This window comes from Argentina anserina, chromosome 2 (genome assembly GCF_933775445.1).
Source record: "Argentina anserina chromosome 2, drPotAnse1.1, whole genome shotgun sequence".
Taxonomy (NCBI): Eukaryota; Viridiplantae; Streptophyta; class Magnoliopsida; order Rosales; family Rosaceae; genus Argentina; species Argentina anserina.
The window spans coordinates 16,236,725-16,254,875 of NC_065873.1; the positions used below are offsets into that span (position 1 = coordinate 16,236,725).

General features: G+C 37.6%; 3 protein-coding genes across 4 annotated transcripts; 1 reads left to right on the forward strand and 2 right to left on the reverse strand.

Moving 5' to 3' along the window:
* Window positions 1–1,708: 1,708 nt before the first annotated feature.
* On the forward strand, window positions 1,709–3,955 carry LOC126784886 (AP-1 complex subunit sigma-1). The gene is made up of 8 exons (XM_050510424.1): window positions 1,709–1,727; window positions 2,401–2,502; window positions 2,774–2,860; window positions 3,040–3,131; window positions 3,215–3,323; window positions 3,403–3,438; window positions 3,623–3,709; window positions 3,793–3,955. Exons 2-8 carry the CDS (start codon window positions 2,500–2,502, stop codon window positions 3,862–3,864), a joined length of 486 nt encoding a protein of 161 aa, XP_050366381.1. The 5' UTR covers window positions 1,709–1,727; window positions 2,401–2,499; the 3' UTR covers window positions 3,865–3,955.
* A 552-nt stretch (window positions 3,956–4,507) lies between these two features.
* On the reverse strand, window positions 4,508–13,738 carry LOC126784860 (phototropin-2). 2 transcript variants are annotated; one of them, XM_050510381.1, is made up of 24 exons: window positions 13,488–13,738; window positions 12,442–13,050; window positions 11,651–11,833; window positions 11,320–11,411; window positions 10,973–11,249; window positions 10,597–10,810; window positions 10,397–10,467; window positions 10,069–10,175; window positions 9,768–9,817; window positions 9,559–9,663; window positions 9,115–9,174; window positions 8,791–8,880; window positions 8,598–8,674; window positions 8,333–8,417; window positions 8,017–8,097; window positions 7,811–7,914; window positions 7,385–7,434; window positions 6,946–7,052; window positions 6,474–6,596; window positions 5,935–5,986; window positions 5,533–5,645; window positions 5,238–5,378; window positions 4,939–5,057; window positions 4,508–4,777 (listed from the first exon to the last, which is right to left on the reverse strand). In XM_050510381.1, the coding sequence occupies exons 2-23, from the start codon at window positions 13,005–13,007 to the stop codon at window positions 4,941–4,943; spliced, it is 2,865 nt and encodes a 954-aa protein (XP_050366338.1). In that variant the 5' UTR covers window positions 13,008–13,050; window positions 13,488–13,738; the 3' UTR covers window positions 4,508–4,777; window positions 4,939–4,940. The 2 variants fall into 2 exon arrangements, with proteins under 2 accessions (XP_050366338.1, XP_050366339.1); XM_050510382.1 differs by lacking the exons at window positions 12,442–13,050; window positions 13,488–13,738 and adding an exon at window positions 11,956–12,059.
* A 2,442-nt stretch (window positions 13,739–16,180) lies between these two features.
* Window positions 16,181–17,955, reverse strand: LOC126784883 (tetraketide alpha-pyrone reductase 1). The gene is made up of 6 exons (XM_050510418.1): window positions 17,829–17,955; window positions 17,561–17,730; window positions 17,128–17,322; window positions 16,694–16,856; window positions 16,417–16,609; window positions 16,181–16,322 (listed from the first exon to the last, which is right to left on the reverse strand). Exons 1-6 carry the CDS (start codon window positions 17,953–17,955, stop codon window positions 16,181–16,183), a joined length of 990 nt encoding a protein of 329 aa, XP_050366375.1.
* Between the last annotated feature and the right edge of the window lie 196 nt (window positions 17,956–18,151).

An 18,151-nucleotide genomic window follows, 5' to 3' on the forward strand; every position in this document is an offset into this window, starting at 1 on the left:
TTCCAAATGTGAAGGGGAGCAGACGAGAGCAAAAGAGAGGGAATGAGAGAATTTAGATTTCGAAAACTTGGATCTGTCGATAGTGACAGTCATTCTATCCCTTTCACTCTTTTATAGTGAACTCCATCTCACATCTAGCCCGTTGATTCCTCAAAAGCATTCCTTAACCGTCAGATCCAGAAAACTGTTACTCACATCTTAGTCGTTGACCCAAGAGACATCGCTCTAGATCTCGCCACGTGGCATGAGTTACCGAGGCAACGTTTCGGTTACACACGCCTTAATTACATGCAATAACTATCTTTTCATGATAACATCACCCCATGAATTTGAATCGTTCACGAAACATCCGCCCAATGCATGTACGACACGTGCTGTCCACAGCGCGAATGGCGCTGCTCTCAACCTACAAACACTAAGCTCAAAGATAGCGACGAAGGACGTCCTACGCGTAAGAACTTACTACGCCATGACGGACGCACTATGCTCACAGTTAGCGACGAAAGACGTCCTACGCGTAAGAACTTACTACGCCATGACGGATGCACTACGCTCAAAGATAGCGATGAAAGAAGTCCTACGCGTAAGAACGTACTACGCCATGACGGACGCACTACGCTCAAAGATAGCGATGAAAGAAGTCCTACGCGTAAGAACGTACTACGCCATGACGGACGCACTACGCTCAAAGATAGCGATGAAAGAAGTCCTACGCGTAAGAACTTACTACGCCATGACGGACGCACTACGCTCAAAGATAACGATGAAAGACGTCATACGCGTAAAAATTTACTACGCTATAACGGACGCACTACGCTCAAAGATAGCGATGAAAGACGTCCCACGCGTAAGAATTCACTACGCTATGACGGACGCACTACACTCAAAGAGAGTGATCAAACGCACTACACAACACAACTCGGCATTCCTTAACCGGGGAGTGGGGGGACTACGAGAGGGTCAGTGAGACCCATTGCTGATTATGACAAAACGCTCAAATATTAACTCCCCAGTCAAGAAATCACCTCCCTAGACTGGGAACTTGGGGGGACTTGTTGGCATAGGCTTATGCCCGCCATAATCAGCACAACTATCAGCGTATTAAGGCTAATGCGTAGCACAGTCTTACAATACTAATAGCAAGTCAGCCGTACTAGCTACGCAATGGGTCTCCCCGCGGTCCAAACTGACTACGGACGCGCCCTCACGCGCATTTCAAAGAAGACTCCAGAGAACACCTTAATCGGACGTCGTCCCACATCGAAAGATAGATAAACGATCTACCTCAACTCAACAATAAAAGGTCAAACTCTTGACCTTATGAGGTAAGTACACTAAATCCCCTACTGTAACTCTGCATAAATTACCACCATCCTAACTTAAGCGTCGGAGAGTTGAAGACCACGCCGCCGTGGTCTCTACTTTGACGACGTGTGCCATTTGTGACAGGGAAAAGACAAGGAGTACGGCGTATCACATCCACAAGGAACACGGCGTACTAAACCGGGTGTAATCACAACATCAACAGTTCAGTTTTTTTTTCGGCCTTAACTCGGTTCTTAGTTTTTCGGTTCGAAAATGTCACACATGCCATGCACATAAGACTCAATAAACCAAAATATAAAAAAAGTAAAGAGATTAAGTATTAAAGGCTGTGTGAGAATCGAAAAGCGCCTCATAAAAGGAGGAAAACATTAATTCAAAAATCAAAAGAATTACATTCACAGCGTTTAAATTCCTCCTATGGTACCTGATGTTTGGCTACTTGGACAATTTGGTACATGATGTAAGAAAACGGACAATTTGGTACCTAAAGTTCTTAAATTTAGGCCATTTTGGTACTTATGTCAATTTTGACCATATTTTCAGGGTTATTTCCGTCATCTTATCTCTACTTTACTTCATTTTTTCATAATATCTCAAAATTGTCTCAAAATTATCACTAAAAATTTGATAACTCATCCACTTAGTATATGTGATGATTTACGTATATAATTTTTTATAATGTAGCTATCAATCTAAATTAATTTTAATTATAAGTAATTTAAAAAATATATTTTAATAAAAAATTACAATTGCATAAATGCAATTTATTTCCTTTATAGAAAATAATTATGATACAATAAGTATATTAAGAAAAAAAATTAATTTCGATATATGCGAAGTAGATGCTAAGTGGAGTAGATATATCAATTTAATTATCTTCAAAGAGATGCAATTATAGGAAGAAATGAAGAAAAATGTGAATTTAATGAGTTTAGGGCTAGAATGACGAAAATAACCCTAAAAATATGATCAAAACTGATAGATGTACTAAAATGACTTACAAATTAGAACTTCGGTATCAAATTTTCCGTTTTCATATATCATATACCAAAAAGTATATAGGAAGAATTAACCCGTTAAATCATCGCAGGGAACCAAAATAGAGCTCCAGTCTGGTTTTCGCTGAAGGCTTCGAGCTGTGGAGACAGTCAACCACTCTCTGTATCGCCAGCTATGGTTAAAACCCTAACTCAATTTCCTGTACCTTGTTCATCCACATCTGCAATTTCAATCATCCATTTCTCTCTCTCTCTCTCTCTCTCGCTTTCAATTTCCTAGATTTGCCGTTGCTACAACTCTTAGATCTGAATCGAATCGCTATTAGTCCATATAAGCCTTCTGCTTTTCGTTTCGAATCGATTTTGTCATGAACAATATCTGGGCGGTTATAGTTGTTTTGGAATTATGAAAATTTGTGAAAAGAATTATGCTTTGGTTCGTGATGCAGATTCAGTTTGTGCTTCTGATAAGTAGGCAAGGCAAAGTTAGGTTGACGAAATGGTACTCGCCGTATACCCAAAAGGAAAGAACTAAGGTGATTCTATGCAGATAAAATCATCTGACTTCGTGTTTTCGTTTCGGTAACATTGATGGTTGGAAGCATAAAGTTAATCACTGTGTTAGTTGTTGGAGAAATTGTTGCGAGAGCTGTTTTCGTTGTTGATATGATTTCGTAGCTTGAATGTGATTGTGTGCTGTTTCATTTTCGTGAAGGTGCTTCGTGAGCTCAGTGGAGTGATCCTTGCGCGGGGTCCCAAGCTCTGCAATTTTGTGGAGTGGAGGGAATACAAAGTTGTTTATAAAAGGTGAGTGCCGAGATTTAGCTATGGTTTTGCTTGTGAAAGGTTAAGCTTTGTTAGTGAGTTGGTTTTGTGCATGTGTTGTGCAGATATGCGAGTCTGTACTTCTGTATGTGTATTGATCAAGATGATAATGAGCTAGAGGTCCTTGAGATCATTCATCATTTTGTCGAAATTCTTGACCGATACTTTGGCAGTGTGAGTGGAACATGGCATTATGTTTTTTAAATTTGGGTTGGTAAAGGCTGAGGTTGTAATGGTTTGTTCATGCATACAGGTGTGTGAATTGGATTTGATATTTAACTTCCACAAGGTGTGTATACTCTGCTTGTTTCAGGGTCAACATTTTGTTTCTTGAAATTACTTTTCAACAATAAGTTGCCTGGTTCACGTGTTTCTGTGTAATGCTTTGGAAAGGACTGCATTGGATGCATCTTTTGTTCACCTTTATACGAGCTGAATTTTTTCTAATTATTTCCTACTGTTAAACATGGAAGGCCTACTATATACTAGATGAACTTTTGATTGCTGGTGAACTTCAAGAGTCTAGCAAGAAAACAATTGCACGGTTGATAGCATCACAGGTATAGTTATTCCTATAACAGTGCCGTTCGTTTCGTGTCAAATATCCCTCGCCTACTAATTGTGTTATGTTAATGCATTGCAGGATTCTCTGGTGGAGACTGCAAAGGAGCAGGCTAGTTCATTAAGTAATATGATTGCGCAGGCCACCAAGTAATGAGGATTAAATTCATACAGTTACCTGTTGTATTATTAACTCAAATTGAAGAGGTTCTGTATTAATATGGTTGTTATCTTGCATTTCCTTTTGTCTGATGAGCGTTTCTTTTACTCTGTATGTCTCTTCAAAGATTGTAAACCACATTACTCCCCCGTTGCTTTTGCACTTTTGTGTGGCTTGATACGTTGGCATTCTTTCATATGCACTCCTGCTCAGATATTTTCCAAATCAACTGTGTTATCAGCAATTGACTATGTTTGGAAGGCAGGAACAGCAAATGTTTTTTCATCTTGCAGCACTACTGCATGGTCCCAGTTGTGTTTCCATACCACCAATATAAGGCCAGAAGTTAAGAATGGCCCTAATCTGGGTTTAAACACGAATAACCTTGATTCGTTTAGAAGTGAAACTTTGTACAATAATTTAGTCTGTAGCTACAATAAATAAAGATTGTCATTCATTCCAGCAGGGAAATCATTGCAATTCCAGGAGATGAATTTGTCTTGGTTATTACCTGCATCATTTGCCCTGTAGTTTTCCATGTCAATTCAACATTTTTTCTTTGGTTCTGAATGTCGGTTGACTCGGTTCAACTTTGAAACATTGAGAATAACATAAACTTCATAGAATACTCATTCATATCAACATTATAGAAAAAAAAAAGTTAAATTATAACGAACATTTTATTCATGGTAAATGTAGTTACTCGCAACTACATATTCTCTGGTGGACTCCTTAACCGCTACCTCTGAGCCCAGCCAAAACTCATAGTAAGCTCCTCGTTCTACGAGCCTCTTAGCTGATCATTCCCTCCAGTTCAGTGATTTTATAAAAGTATCCACAAGCGCTGAGATAGGAAGGCTATGACTTCATTCAATCCATCATTTCATCCATAACGGTACAAATAGTCCTGCCAAGTTGAAGGGAAATTTATTGAGGGCAGAGTTCATCATCAATCAGATACCACAGATTTTGATGAAGCCAATTACAAGGATGATTTAACCGTAGCAGAACTACTGGTCTACTGCAGAAGTAGACATAATTCTACTCTCTTAAAGTAATCGAACAAACCTTTAGAAAATATCCATATCCATTGCATTTACAAGAACCCCATCATCTTCCCACGATAAATCCTTGGCCTGTGGACCAATACTAATAGGCTGAAGAGGCACCTCTAATGGTGGAGGGCTCTGCATACAGAAAATACAATTTTTTAAGAGATGTAATTGCAGGAAATCATAATAAAACGTGATTGTGTTTTGTTTTCTTTAAATCTTGGGTAGGCTGTCTATAATAGTGTTGTATATCCACTATAATATTGATCTCTATACAACGATGGAAGCAATAAAGACTGAAGGAAGAATCATTACCATGCAACGTATCAAGGGCCAAGTAATTCCACGGAAAAAAGGATGTTCTTTGATTTCATTTGCACCAGTAGTGGATCCTAACCGTGTGGCAGGGTCTCTTTGCAACAACGCATTGATCAACTGCCGTGCTGCAAGGCTCACCTGGAACATCAGATAACAAACGCATGTCTATAATTAGGTTCAATGCTTCAAATACTGACATTTTATATGTAACTCTAAAACCTTCGACATCTTCTTAGTGCTAAAAATGGTAGGCAACTGCAGTTTAAATGCATGGCATGACTTGAGTTTTTACCGGAATGCTACTTGGAAAGGTCAGATCTTTGTGCAAAATGTTGGTGAATGTTCTCTGTCTGTTTTTCCCCCTAAAAGGTGTGCGGCCGTAGAGCATCTCATACAACAAAATACCTGGAAGCCAAACAAAAATCACTTCTACCAGTAATGATAGAACCTAATTGACGCCTAGAAAACATATTAAGCATTCCCACTTAATCAGAAATGGATGTAACAAATTATCTTAACATCTCTGTATAATGGATGTAACAACATTGATCCACTATTTAGGATAAATGGTACACTTTTGATACCATGTACAGATACAGTAAAGCTACATCTTAGACACTAAAATCCTTGGAAGAGCAGAAGTAAACGCTCAAATGCATACACATAACACTCCAAATACGCATAAAGTTCTTACCAATAGCCCACCAATCTATAGCACTGCTGTGGCCCGTTCCGGTAACAATTTCCTGACACCAGGCACCAGTAAGTTTGGAAAATATATATGTATATAATCATTCTTAATATCTTACACCCATTTTTTCACAAATATACTTTTCTATACATTTATATATGAAAAATCTAGATCTAATGACATACGCAAAGTCTTCCAAAAGTAGAACAGGTTTTAGAGGTACATTCAATTTATTCAATACCGATGAACCTAGAAAAAGAGAGTAGAGGGTTGGAATGAGAGTGTAACAAGAATTCTTAAAAGAACTGAGCCCAGCCGGAGAACAAAAGGGAGAATCAGAATATCTACTGGCTGAGTATCCTTTGCTTTTGAATCTTAAGAAGCTGTAATCATTTAATTGGTGAATTCAGCTATGTATGTGAGACAACCATGCAACAATGCGTGAAACTCTTTTTCTTAGATGTTTGCAACCATTCTAGAAGTGAATGAACAACACATATTCTTTCTAATGCACTGATGCACATAATTGAATATCACCATACAGGAGCAATGTACTCTTCGGTTCCAACAAATGAATTTGATTGATTAACTGGTTCTGCAACAAATGTTGGTGCAGGTTGGCTACTAGATCTCCTTCTAGGCTTAGATGATTGATGCCTTATGATCTGCAATGGACAACAAAGTGTGTCTATAAATTAGAAGAGTTGGCAGTCCCCATTTCAAGCACCTACTGGGCAGAAGAAAAATTCTACAACCAAATAAGAAGAGTAAGAAGTCTTCATTTTGAGCACAATTAGGTACAAAAAAGATGTTAGAATAGTCCTGTCAAATTAAACACTCAAAACTATCAGGGGACTTGACACATACTGCATCAATTTAAAAGATTCTCAAGATGTGTCTCCCATGAATGATCCACTAATCTTTATATCAAAAAAAAAAAACTACACTTAGAAAGCAAAGAGCCTGAGATTCATAGAGATAGAATAACCTATCTTGAGGAATATAAATTTGCACCTGTGGTTTACATGATGCCATAAATGATAAATCAAAGTCGGTTAAGACAATATGTCCATCCTTCTGAAGTAAGATATTTTCAGGCTTAAGGTCGCGATAAATTATTCCTGTAAGAAGCCATCAATATAATAAGCACTTAGGCAAAAGACCTGAGTTAATTTTTTTTCCTAATCAAAACTGATGCAAATCGTCATAACTATCAGCCCTGAGTTGAAATCACGTAGTTCTTGTACTAAAGATCAGTGGAAAAATTAAGGTCTTCCAATTCAATACTCCGTGAAGATAATTGACAAATAATATATGAAATTGTGAAGTTGGGCAGAACAAAGATGACATTGTAATGTTTTATTCCCAATTTTCATTTTAAATACAAGATAAACAATGAAAACTGAACATGAGGTCTTCAGTACTCTAGGTGCAGTTTTGATTAAGTATATACCTAGACAGTGAAGATATTCCAGGGCAATGACAACCTCAGCAGCATAGAACCTGGGATACAATAGTAAGTTAAAACTCCTAATCAGAAAAGATCCAGCAACTGTGAAGTGGGTAGGAAGACGAGATGCATTTTCTTATCCCAATGATATAAATTTATAGTTTAACTTTCATATGTAACAAAACTAAATGGACAACAGAATTAGATACCCAGCTGTGGCAGAACCCAGTTATGGCCAGGCTCCCCACCCCAGGATAAAAATATAATAGAAAAAAGATCCAACTCCATAAAAAGTAGAACAGATGATTGAAGAATCCAGCACAAGTCTAAAGAGTAAGATAAGCAGATTAGATTCTCCTAAATACAGATTGTAAGCAATAGTGAGGCAAATATTAGGACTAAGAGATATTAGGGACAAAGTTTAAGCACCTAGCAGAGTCCTCCTTGAAAAATTTCATTGGTTGCTTATCAAGCAAAGCAAACAACTCTCCGCCTGAGCAAAAGTCTGTTATTAAACAAACGTGTGTAGGAGTCTGAGGAGAGGTATAAAGAACATCAGTCCACTTGGGCATATCCAATACATTTTTTTGAGTAAGAGAACTTTACATATGAAGTGGTAATGAGCAATGAAGTACCTCGAATGAAGTGTATAGGGTAGGAAGAAAAGGATGATCCAGTTGTGATATTATTTCCCGTTCAGTGCATGCTCGGTGGACCTGGGACAAATACAGTAATATGTAACCCTCAGGGATATCAAATATCCCTCCATACCACTTTTAAATAAGCAGATATCTGTGCAAGGCACATGCATACATGGGAATAACGCCATGAGCTAATGCAGATTAGAGGGCATGCACACGCAGAGTCATGCCAAAGATTGCTCAAGCTTATATTTAGGAAATACATGATTCTGCATTGGTTGCAAACAGGGGTTCTCTTATATGTTCATACCTTGTTACGATTCAACATTATGGACTTCTCCATTGCTTTCATAGCATACAGTACAGAAGTACCTCGTAGTTCCACCAAATGGACACTGCAAATAACAGAGTATAAGTAAAAAGTAGATATCCAAAATGCGGAACATCTTATGAAACACCACAATTTGATTTGTTCCAGTTGAAATTCCTATTATTATGGCAGAATATATAGAAGATGCAGCATACAATGCATATGTCAGTTACATTTATCAAGAAAACCGAGAAGTTTACTGTACCTGCCAGTATCACCACAACCCAAGGGTTTTATGGGCTTAAAATGATGCAGATCAATTTTTTCGCCACGCAAAATAATCTAGAGGAAATATATAAGAATGAAACCACAAGTGAGGTAAGTAAAAAAACTCAGGAGTGAGAACATATTGACTTCAAAAATTATCAGGAAGTAACTATAATTTATAGATTTGGTACCTCTTGTATTGCTAGCCAACTAGCACTATCCCTTTTGTGAGGTTTTGGGAAGACAGGTCGAGAATGAATTGCCCACAGATCTTCTGGTTTCTACATAATGAAATTAAAAGATTTGCATCAGCTAGTATTGATAGTTTACAGTGTTATTATAAAACCATATATATAAAATATAAAAATAAATTCCAGTGTCTTGGATAGATTGTCTAGGTACATATCAGCAAAGACTTACCAACCTAGATAGATACAAGCAGATTTCAAATCATTTTTAAATCGGTATAAGAAACTACTACACCAGTATAATTCAGAGCAAAAAGAGTACCTTACCAAGTTGGCATCAGGAAGTTCTTTGACAGCCTCGTTAACATTTTCGGCAGTAGCTTTCACCTGATGAGAAAGAGCGAGTCTTAGTAATAATATAAAAGTATAAACATCTGGAAGAAAATGGTTTTTTTCACATGAGACATCAATAATAATGAAGCATCAAAAAAATTGTTCCTAACCAACTTTGTTTATAACCATAATCATTGTTCTACAAAAACATTATTGTGACTGTTTAGAAAAGACAACACTAGGTGAAGCACAATCTGGTCAGCCACTTATATAAACCACTAAATGTGGTCAAAATGTGGTCCACTTGGCATTAATATTTTGAGAATCGCAGAATAGGGGTAGGCATAGTGATTACAAGAACTCGAACTACAGAATATATGTACTTCATTGAGCATAAAAGTTTTACAAACAGTAAGAAAACAATAGAAACACAATTACCACTTTAGCACTTGCTAGCTCTGTACCCTCTGATAGGCGATTTCGCAGAGGTTCTACATGATCACTACCATCCAATTGAACACCAATGAAATATTGAAGTTCACCCTACAAAATATGCAAGACTCTCAGGAGAAAAAGACCAAAATAATATATGCTTCCTGTATAGAATAGGTTCATATTCTACATAGAATAAGAATCCTGTAGTTTACCTTATGGTCACGCATGGGTTGCAAGTGGAACAAGTTCCAAAACTTCTTTCCTGCAAGTCAAGTAGGCAATTACAAAAAGCAAAGTAGAGGATAACCTAAAGTCGCCCACAGAAGGAAAAAGAAAACAAAAGAGACTCCCACAACCACACAGAAATACAGCTGAAAATAGAAATTCTACACTATGTCTATATGATGTTTGGACTTTTATGATATTGCAAGCAAAATGAAGTAGTGAAACTAATTTTAGTATATTGGGAAATGAATTTTTATAGCATGTACTAACACCAATAAATGTTCTTACCACTCTTAGTATAGTTGATTAACTGAACAGTAATTTCCCGTTGTTCTCTGATGGCACATCTTATTTTTTCAACTGTTGCTTGATCCGTTTCAGGACCTTGAAGAAAGCTACAAAATTAAGAAATTAAAGTAAATCATGTTTCCATTTCTGATAAAGGATTGAAAGTGTTAGCAGAAAATACTTATTACAATTTCGTAAAAGATGAATAAACGGCACCATTTTTATATATATCAGATAGAATATAGTTTGGTCATCTAAAGTATAAGTGTGAAATATATGCAAGAATGAACCTTGCAGGTTAAGGATTAATAAGAATGAATTTCCCTACCGACAATTTCTTCCCAGAATTTCCTCGCGAGTATATTCCGTCAGTTCTAGAAAACTATCAGATGCAAATATCTGCGCCAAAGAGTAAAAGAGTTATCAAAACATTTCAAAAAAAAAAGGATTTAGTGTCTTACTGCATTAAATAATAATTCTGAAGAGTTTTTTTTTTTGGAACCTTCTGAAGAGTAACTATTTTCTTACAATTGGACAATCAGGAATTCTAGGATCAGAAATCACAAAGTTCTTTTCAATGCGTTCCAATGTGGTTGCCAGGTCAATTCCTTGGCGTATATCCCTTTCTCTTTCCGTGCGGTCCCAACTATCAGATCGTTTGATATCTGTAGTCATCAGAACCTCTGGTTCAACAATCGGTTCTATATCGAGCCTGCCTGCAGTTAGAGACTTTGATCTAGATCTGCAGGATAAAAAAATCATCCACATCTAGCTGAACTTAGATAACATAACTAATAAGATAAGGGCACATAATGCTGAATTTCAAGGTCTAATAGTTAGCCTCATGCCCTCAACCTCATTATGCACTACTACTAATTTGGATTCCTAAAGATAAAGCACTAACCCCAATGAGGTACTGGCCCCTGATTTTTTAGGATATTTGCCTGCATCCTGGGAAAATCTCCCCCGAGATGCATCACCCTTCACATCTGCCTGAGGAGTTTGTCTACTGGGTGTACTCATTGCAGCAGATTTAGGAAGAACATAATCAATGTTCATGTTATCAGGCTCTTCATGAGTTTTAGTATTCTCATTGCTAGCACCCTTGATGTGAGAACGTGGATGTTTCACAATTTGTACAACTTCAACAATGGAGCCTAATGCCTTTTCCTTCTGTCGAGCTGCAATGTGATCAATATTAGATTCAAAGCAACATTGATGCCAAAAAGCCAATTGACCAAACATGCTTACCATCGTAACGGATTAGTGACGTGGGCAATCCATTTGGCCTCAATTCCTTTTCATTCACCCCTTCTGTGTACTTGCTGACCTCAACCTGCATTCTGCACAAACCAACATGTAAACTTCTGCTACAAGACATGGTCAAATTCATGAAACAACAACACAAAACTTAACATTGTCCATATATAACTCAACCCTTGCACAATTAACATAAAAAGACCATCTTTAAGTACACTAGGATAATCCTATGAGAAGTGACCCAATCAAGATATCATTTTTAAGTACATTAGTGTAATTCAAACTAGAAAAGGGCAGGTAATTTCGTAAATAGAGGACTGACCCAATAAACTTGATGGTTTTTCCGTTGTCATCTTTGATTGGGGTAACAGTGAGAAGATTCCAGAATGGAGTGCCATCTTTCTTGTAGTTGAAGAGCCTGCCGCAGTAGCTTGACCCAGTTTTGACTGCGTTTCGGATTTTGTTCACTTCATTCTGGTCTGTTTCCGGTCCCTGAAGAAAGCGACTGCAACCAAATATATGAATGTGTCAGAATCTTAGATCACCCGACTCCTTTCTCTCTTTTCTTCTTTTGGGAGCTTCCCAAAGTGGGGTTTTACATGATACCAATTGGAAACTGAAACTCACAAGCAATGTCGCAACAGGCAAAACTAAGTTTGCTAGAAGTTGCAGTGTTCATTTGTGAAAGAATAAAGGAGAGCCGTGGACGGTGGTCTGGTGGCGGGTGTTTATGAACTGAAACAGGAGTTAAGTGCGCGGGGTTCGCTTAGTTAGGATAAACGAAAAGGGTTTATTGTAATCTAGTTTTTTTTTTTTTTTTTTGAGAATGAATTATAATCTAGTGTTGAAAAATCCTCTAGAAACAGTCGTAGCTTGATTTTGAACTAATCTACAACAGTACGGAGTTGGTCTATTGTTGTATACCTCGTATTTGTACGTGTTATGTTCGTCACATTACAATTTAAGTATTTAACACTAGTGCTTTGTTTTGAATGGAGTGAGCTGTTTTTTGTAGCCTAGCATGTTGTAACTATACCAACATAGTGAGCTGTAGCTTGTATCCAGTCTGTCCACTATAAAGTTTTACGTAACTATTAACTGATAGTAGCTTACCAGTTTCTTCCGATGACCTCTTTTGAAGAGTAGCCGGTCATGGTAAAGAAGCCACTGCTTGCATAGATGATTGGGCAATCTGGCTTTGTGGCATCCGACACAACAAAAGTTTGCTGCAATGTGGCCAAAGCTGTCTTCAACTCACTTGAAACCCTTGGAGTATGAGCAACCTGATCACCATGATTTGACTCTGATGATGTCCTTGTTGTATCAAATCTCCCTGATGTGTTTTTGCTTCTGTTACCATCTTCCGATGACCTCCCTACGGCCTTAAAACTCCCTTCACCAACATCATCCGGCTTCACCACGACTCCCCATTCTGCTGTTCTTGCCACTATGCTTGCCTTCTCGGTTATGATTTTAGTATCTACAGTACCATCAGTGACACTAGGAGCAGCAGCAGTGTTGGTAGACTCTTGAGCTGCTCGTGTATCGAATGCCATCCACTTAAATGAAGCGCTTGACGATCCACTTTCTAGCTTACTACTAGGATGTACTCCAACATCATTGCTCTCTCGCGCCGCTGATTTCTGCTTATCTTCACCACCTGCCTTTGGTTTCTCCATTTTAGTATCAATCTATCTTCAGTCAATACAGAAAATTAACCACCTGCCATCATTACAGAAGAAGTATAATGTTTCACCAAATTAAGAAGATGGTGTACACCAAAGTTGTAAAACACAAATTAAGACTACAGAAGTTTCTATACAAGGAAATCCCAAAAATGTTTGAAATCTTGTGTGCCTACATATATGCAGCATGGTCCATAATTCACCTGTGTAATAAAATCCCAAAACTCTCCAAGACAAAACCCTTTGAGCGTACCAAACAAAGCGAACTAAAACTTGAACAGGAGTTGCTATTGTACTAAGTGCTGAGTGCATTATTTTTTTTATTAAAACTAAATGCTGACTGCAGTATTGGGAACACAAAGGCTTTACTTTTATGTAATTAAATGATCATGTTATCATAATGGAGTAAATTGATGTGCTAAATGAATAAATGACAAACAAGCAATTAAGGAAATTTTGTATGAGAAAACCTGCCTGCAATAGTTATGGAAAGGGAGCCAGTTCTTGATGTCTCATCAGAAAGAGTAATATTCAGTACTGCTGCTGCAATTGGAGTAATGAAGACAAGAGTGCTCTTCCCAACAACTTGATAAATATGGCAAATTTATAAGGTATCATCAAAACAACTTCATCTCCATCCTCCTCATCACCTGATCACTTTTTCACTGACTTGCTCTGTCTCCACTGCACTCTCTATGAGAAATGTGAAGCTTTATCTCAGAGTAGTCTATCTGGGTCAGGTTGTAAAGATAGCAAAACAGATAGGCTGGAAGAGAAGATAAAGCTCTTGCTTAGTAAATTTGCCTCCCAAACCACACTAAGCATGCATATAGTAAATTTTGTTTTTCATCACAGCCCTTGTTTTCTAGTCTCTTGCTATGTACTGCACAGACACCATTGATCTCCTTCCTCTTTATCCAATCCCCATTATTCCCTGCAAGTAAATCTGTCACATTTCCCTGCCCGGCCATGAGGTAAAACTGCAGCCGATAATTATGACATGCCAATCTTAAATGCAGATGGGAACAGGTTAAAGCAGATATAGGGCCACCAGAAACAAACACTAGTAGGACTTGAGGCATTCCTTCAAAGTTGTAAAGATAAATTTCAACATCACTTTGGAAACTTGTGTTTATTGGCATGAGGACCACAGAGCAGTACGGGTTTGTAAACTTCCACGCACACAAACACAAGTGTTGGCATCGATTGGATGAGCATTTTCTCATACACATGGCGTGCCAATCTCGCGTGATTGCCAAGTCTCAACCTTGATCTCCTATGATGCAATTCTTGTGTCGAAAGAGTGTCTATACAATCGCATAGACACTCTTTAGAATTATCAGTTACGTAATTAGTTATTGTGTAAATGAGCGTTGCGGTGAAAGTATAGGTCATAATTGCAATAGTTGGAGTGGTTTTGCTGCTGTAAACACATAAGTGTATGCCATGGACAACAATTTTTTGGCCTAGTTGTGACTTGTGAGTAGTTCGTGGATATATAGGGGATTGTCTAAAGGATTGGCTAGGGATGGCAGTTTGTGTATGGCATTGAATGCTCACTCTTTTAAAGAAGAAAGAAGCAACAGTTCCTTGTCACTTAAGAAATGCGTTCTCCTTGTCACTTGCTAATTCAATCGCGAATTTAATTAGCTAATTTCGTAGGCTACATTTTAAATCTCAAGGAATTTTTCAATTCTTCCGGAGAACCACGTGACAATGTCCACCGGTATTCCATTTTAATCACAATTTAACGCTTAAGATTTAATTAAAAAATCATATTTAAGTTATTTTATCAAAAATTATTTTGAGTTTCTTTATAAAACTATACATCCTAACTCTAATACTCTAAACTCTAAATCTTAAACCCTACACCCTAAATCCTAAACCCCTAAACTCTAAACCCTATACTCTAAAATCTTATACCCTAAAACCCTAGTTCAAAATTATCAATATCCATTAATGTCATTTCATAAATAATAAAAATATATAAAATTTTAATTTTGATGTAATAAATTCATGTGTCAAAATATAGCAGATAAAGAGAACCACTGGATATTACCACGTGGTTCTGCGTGAACACTGAAATCTTTTTCTTAAATCTCAAAACACAGTTTAAGCCATTATTCAAATTAATATAATTTAAAAATAATAATTCGAGACCTCGATCATTATTCAAAAAGTTCAAGCGTGTTACACCGTTACTTGTGAATTATTTTGTCCTCGATCTGTTGGCATGTCTATGTCAATCCGTTTGGTACAGCACTTCAGCCAGCTGAATCTTGTTTGTCTCATTTTACCTATATATAGGTACTATTTACTTATCTAGTAATCTCTTACCATCCTGTTCATCTTATCTGGATAAACCCTAGCTAGATACACAGACAGGTTTTTTTTCGAACTATGGCTTCTGCCAAATTCTCCCATCAAATCTGATTGTCCAATCCCTGATGAGATTGAATGTTAGCTCAGGCAGCAGTGAGGCGATGTTACCCAGCTTGCGAAGAAACGTCCATGTCACATAGGGTAGTGCCGGACGCGTGGCAGCATTTGTGATCATATGATCACTCATCGATTAAGTGGACACGTGTCATTATGTCGGTGTCTGGCTTCCAATGTTTTTGCGGTGGCTGTGGAGCTTCTCATCCAATTACTTAGGGTCCATGGTTTGGCGCAACAGCAAGCAAAGAATCTTCGATTGAACCCTAATCTAGTTCCCATGTTCCAGTATTTTTAGTCGTATTATCGACAATGGTTATGAATGAAATCAATTCCCGCAAAACTAGATTAATCTGCTAGAAATTGTTGGTCATAAACTGGTAGAAGTTCGTACTCGAATGCTAGAAATGGTGTTTCATGTTAAACGCCTCTACTAATCTTATTCTTATTATTCTTACCACGCTAGGTTTCATGTGATAAACGGTTATTTTTTTATTTAAAAAAAAGGAGATTTATAGAACCATTCCGATTAACATCATACGTACAAGAACAAGAATGTATCCAAATGTAAAACTTAGTTTAATGCCAACGGACTGGAACGTGAACCCACTGGCTTCGTTAATTTATTGAAATCCGAAGTCTAGACATTTATGCTAACACTTTGGTGGGGTGTAACCTTGAACGTAGTGTGAATTACTAGGGCAGGATAGATCACGAAGCATAGTGTATGGCTAGAGTGGAGAGAGATGGCCTTGCTCTACCAGAGAGGCAATGCAATCATCAAACATCTCTTGGATAGTCTTGAACTTGAATCCCAGACTCTTCAACTTTGAGGTGTTCAAATCATAGTGTGGCCTGTTCAATTGCTCAAACCTGTAAAATCTCACAAGAATTGTTCATCGTCGAGGGGAGACCGAATTTTTTATATAAAGGAAGTTATATATGTACGTGCTTGTTAAAAACCAACCTTTCTGGAATAGGCAAGGAAGGATAACGTGTGGAGAGTAAGGATCCTAACTCATTGTTGTCAAGCACTGTCGAGTTGCAAATGTATCGACCATGAGCACTCTTGGTCTCATAAACTAGGATGTGGCAAAGTGCGACATCATCGATGTGAACATATCCCATTCTTCCATGCCAATTGAACTTCTCTGTTTCACCTGCTTAAATTTTCAAACGATAAAGAAGTTAACAACTAGCTTGTAATCAGATAAATTAAACCAGAATATGAGTGTTTTGATTACCCTTGAGCAGGCCGAGTATATCAGATGCCGTGGAGCATAATTCAGGTGGCAAACTAGGTCCGATGACGAATGTGGGTAGAACGGTTACCAAATCGATCCCATTCGCTTTGCAGAATTCCCATGCTGCCTTCTCAGCTAAAACTTTTGATAAAGGGTACCAAATCTAGTGTGCAGATAAATTGTCAGTAACATTTATAGGTTATCTAGTACATGTATGCAAAAGAAAGCAAATAAATATGAGCTTGTGAAATTGTAAAAAGGACTATAGGGCCATAACCATACATCTATGCATACAATCATTGCTTGACTTGCATTACAAGTGCTAGATCATATATAAGAAGTTAATTCGGAAGAGGATTTGAAGTCATCAATTTGGATGTGATGATCAACAGAGTTGAAACTTCAATAAGGAATAAATTGTTAAGAGTGAGTACCTGAAGTTTCTCGCATAATTCCACAGAGCTCCAAGTTGACTCATCCAATGGAGTATTGGGGTCAAAATCATCAGCAGCTCTCACCCTTACAGCTGAAGACGACGAAGTAAGAACCACACGCCTTAGAGATGGATTCTTCTTACATGAACGAAGAACATTCAACGTGCCCTTAACAGCCGGATCCAGGATCTCTTTCTGTGTTGCATAATACAAAACACAACAATACTCAATTTGTGTACAAGGTTCTTAGGTAAAATGTTGGCTTGCTACTTGACATGTTGCGTTTGGCATGGACAATCTCCATTTGATCATGGTGTACACTATAGTGCGATAACATTTTTTTTTATCAAGTAAACGTTCATAAAATAATAGTGCGACAACATAAATACATAATTTGTACGTATTTTAATTTCAGAATATTTATGCAACATGCCTTTGGATCAGATGAAGGTTTGAGTACAGGAGAAGCTGAGTGGAAGACACCATGGCACCCAAAGATTGCATCATCAAAGCTACCTTCTTCATTTAGATCAGCCTTCACCAACCTTAGTCTTTCTTTAGCTCCTTCCAGCCTCCACAAATGTGCCAATTTCTTCTGGTTTCCTTTAAACATATACATAAAGCAACCAGATGATCATTGTCTTATAATCAGAAATATATGCATGCACTGGATTGAAACTTATTTCAACCTCAGGTGATACCTGGATCTCTGACAGTCCCAGTTACATGATATCCTGACAAGAGAAGTCGCTTAATAAGCCAAGATGCCAGAAAGCCAGAAGCTCCCGTCACGCAAACTCTGCCTTTGGATTCAAGACTTTGATCCATCCTAGCTCTAATTAAGCTACAAGATATGTTTCACAACCTTGTATATATACACATTTAATCATACATGTCAAACGCATTAGGTTCATTACTAGTGGGAGAAGGTAAGCCATTCTATGCATGTGTTCTATTAACTTATATAAGCAAATGGTTTTTAAGTTTTAGCTTCATCAGCGATGGTTGAAAGTAGGCAAGCCAG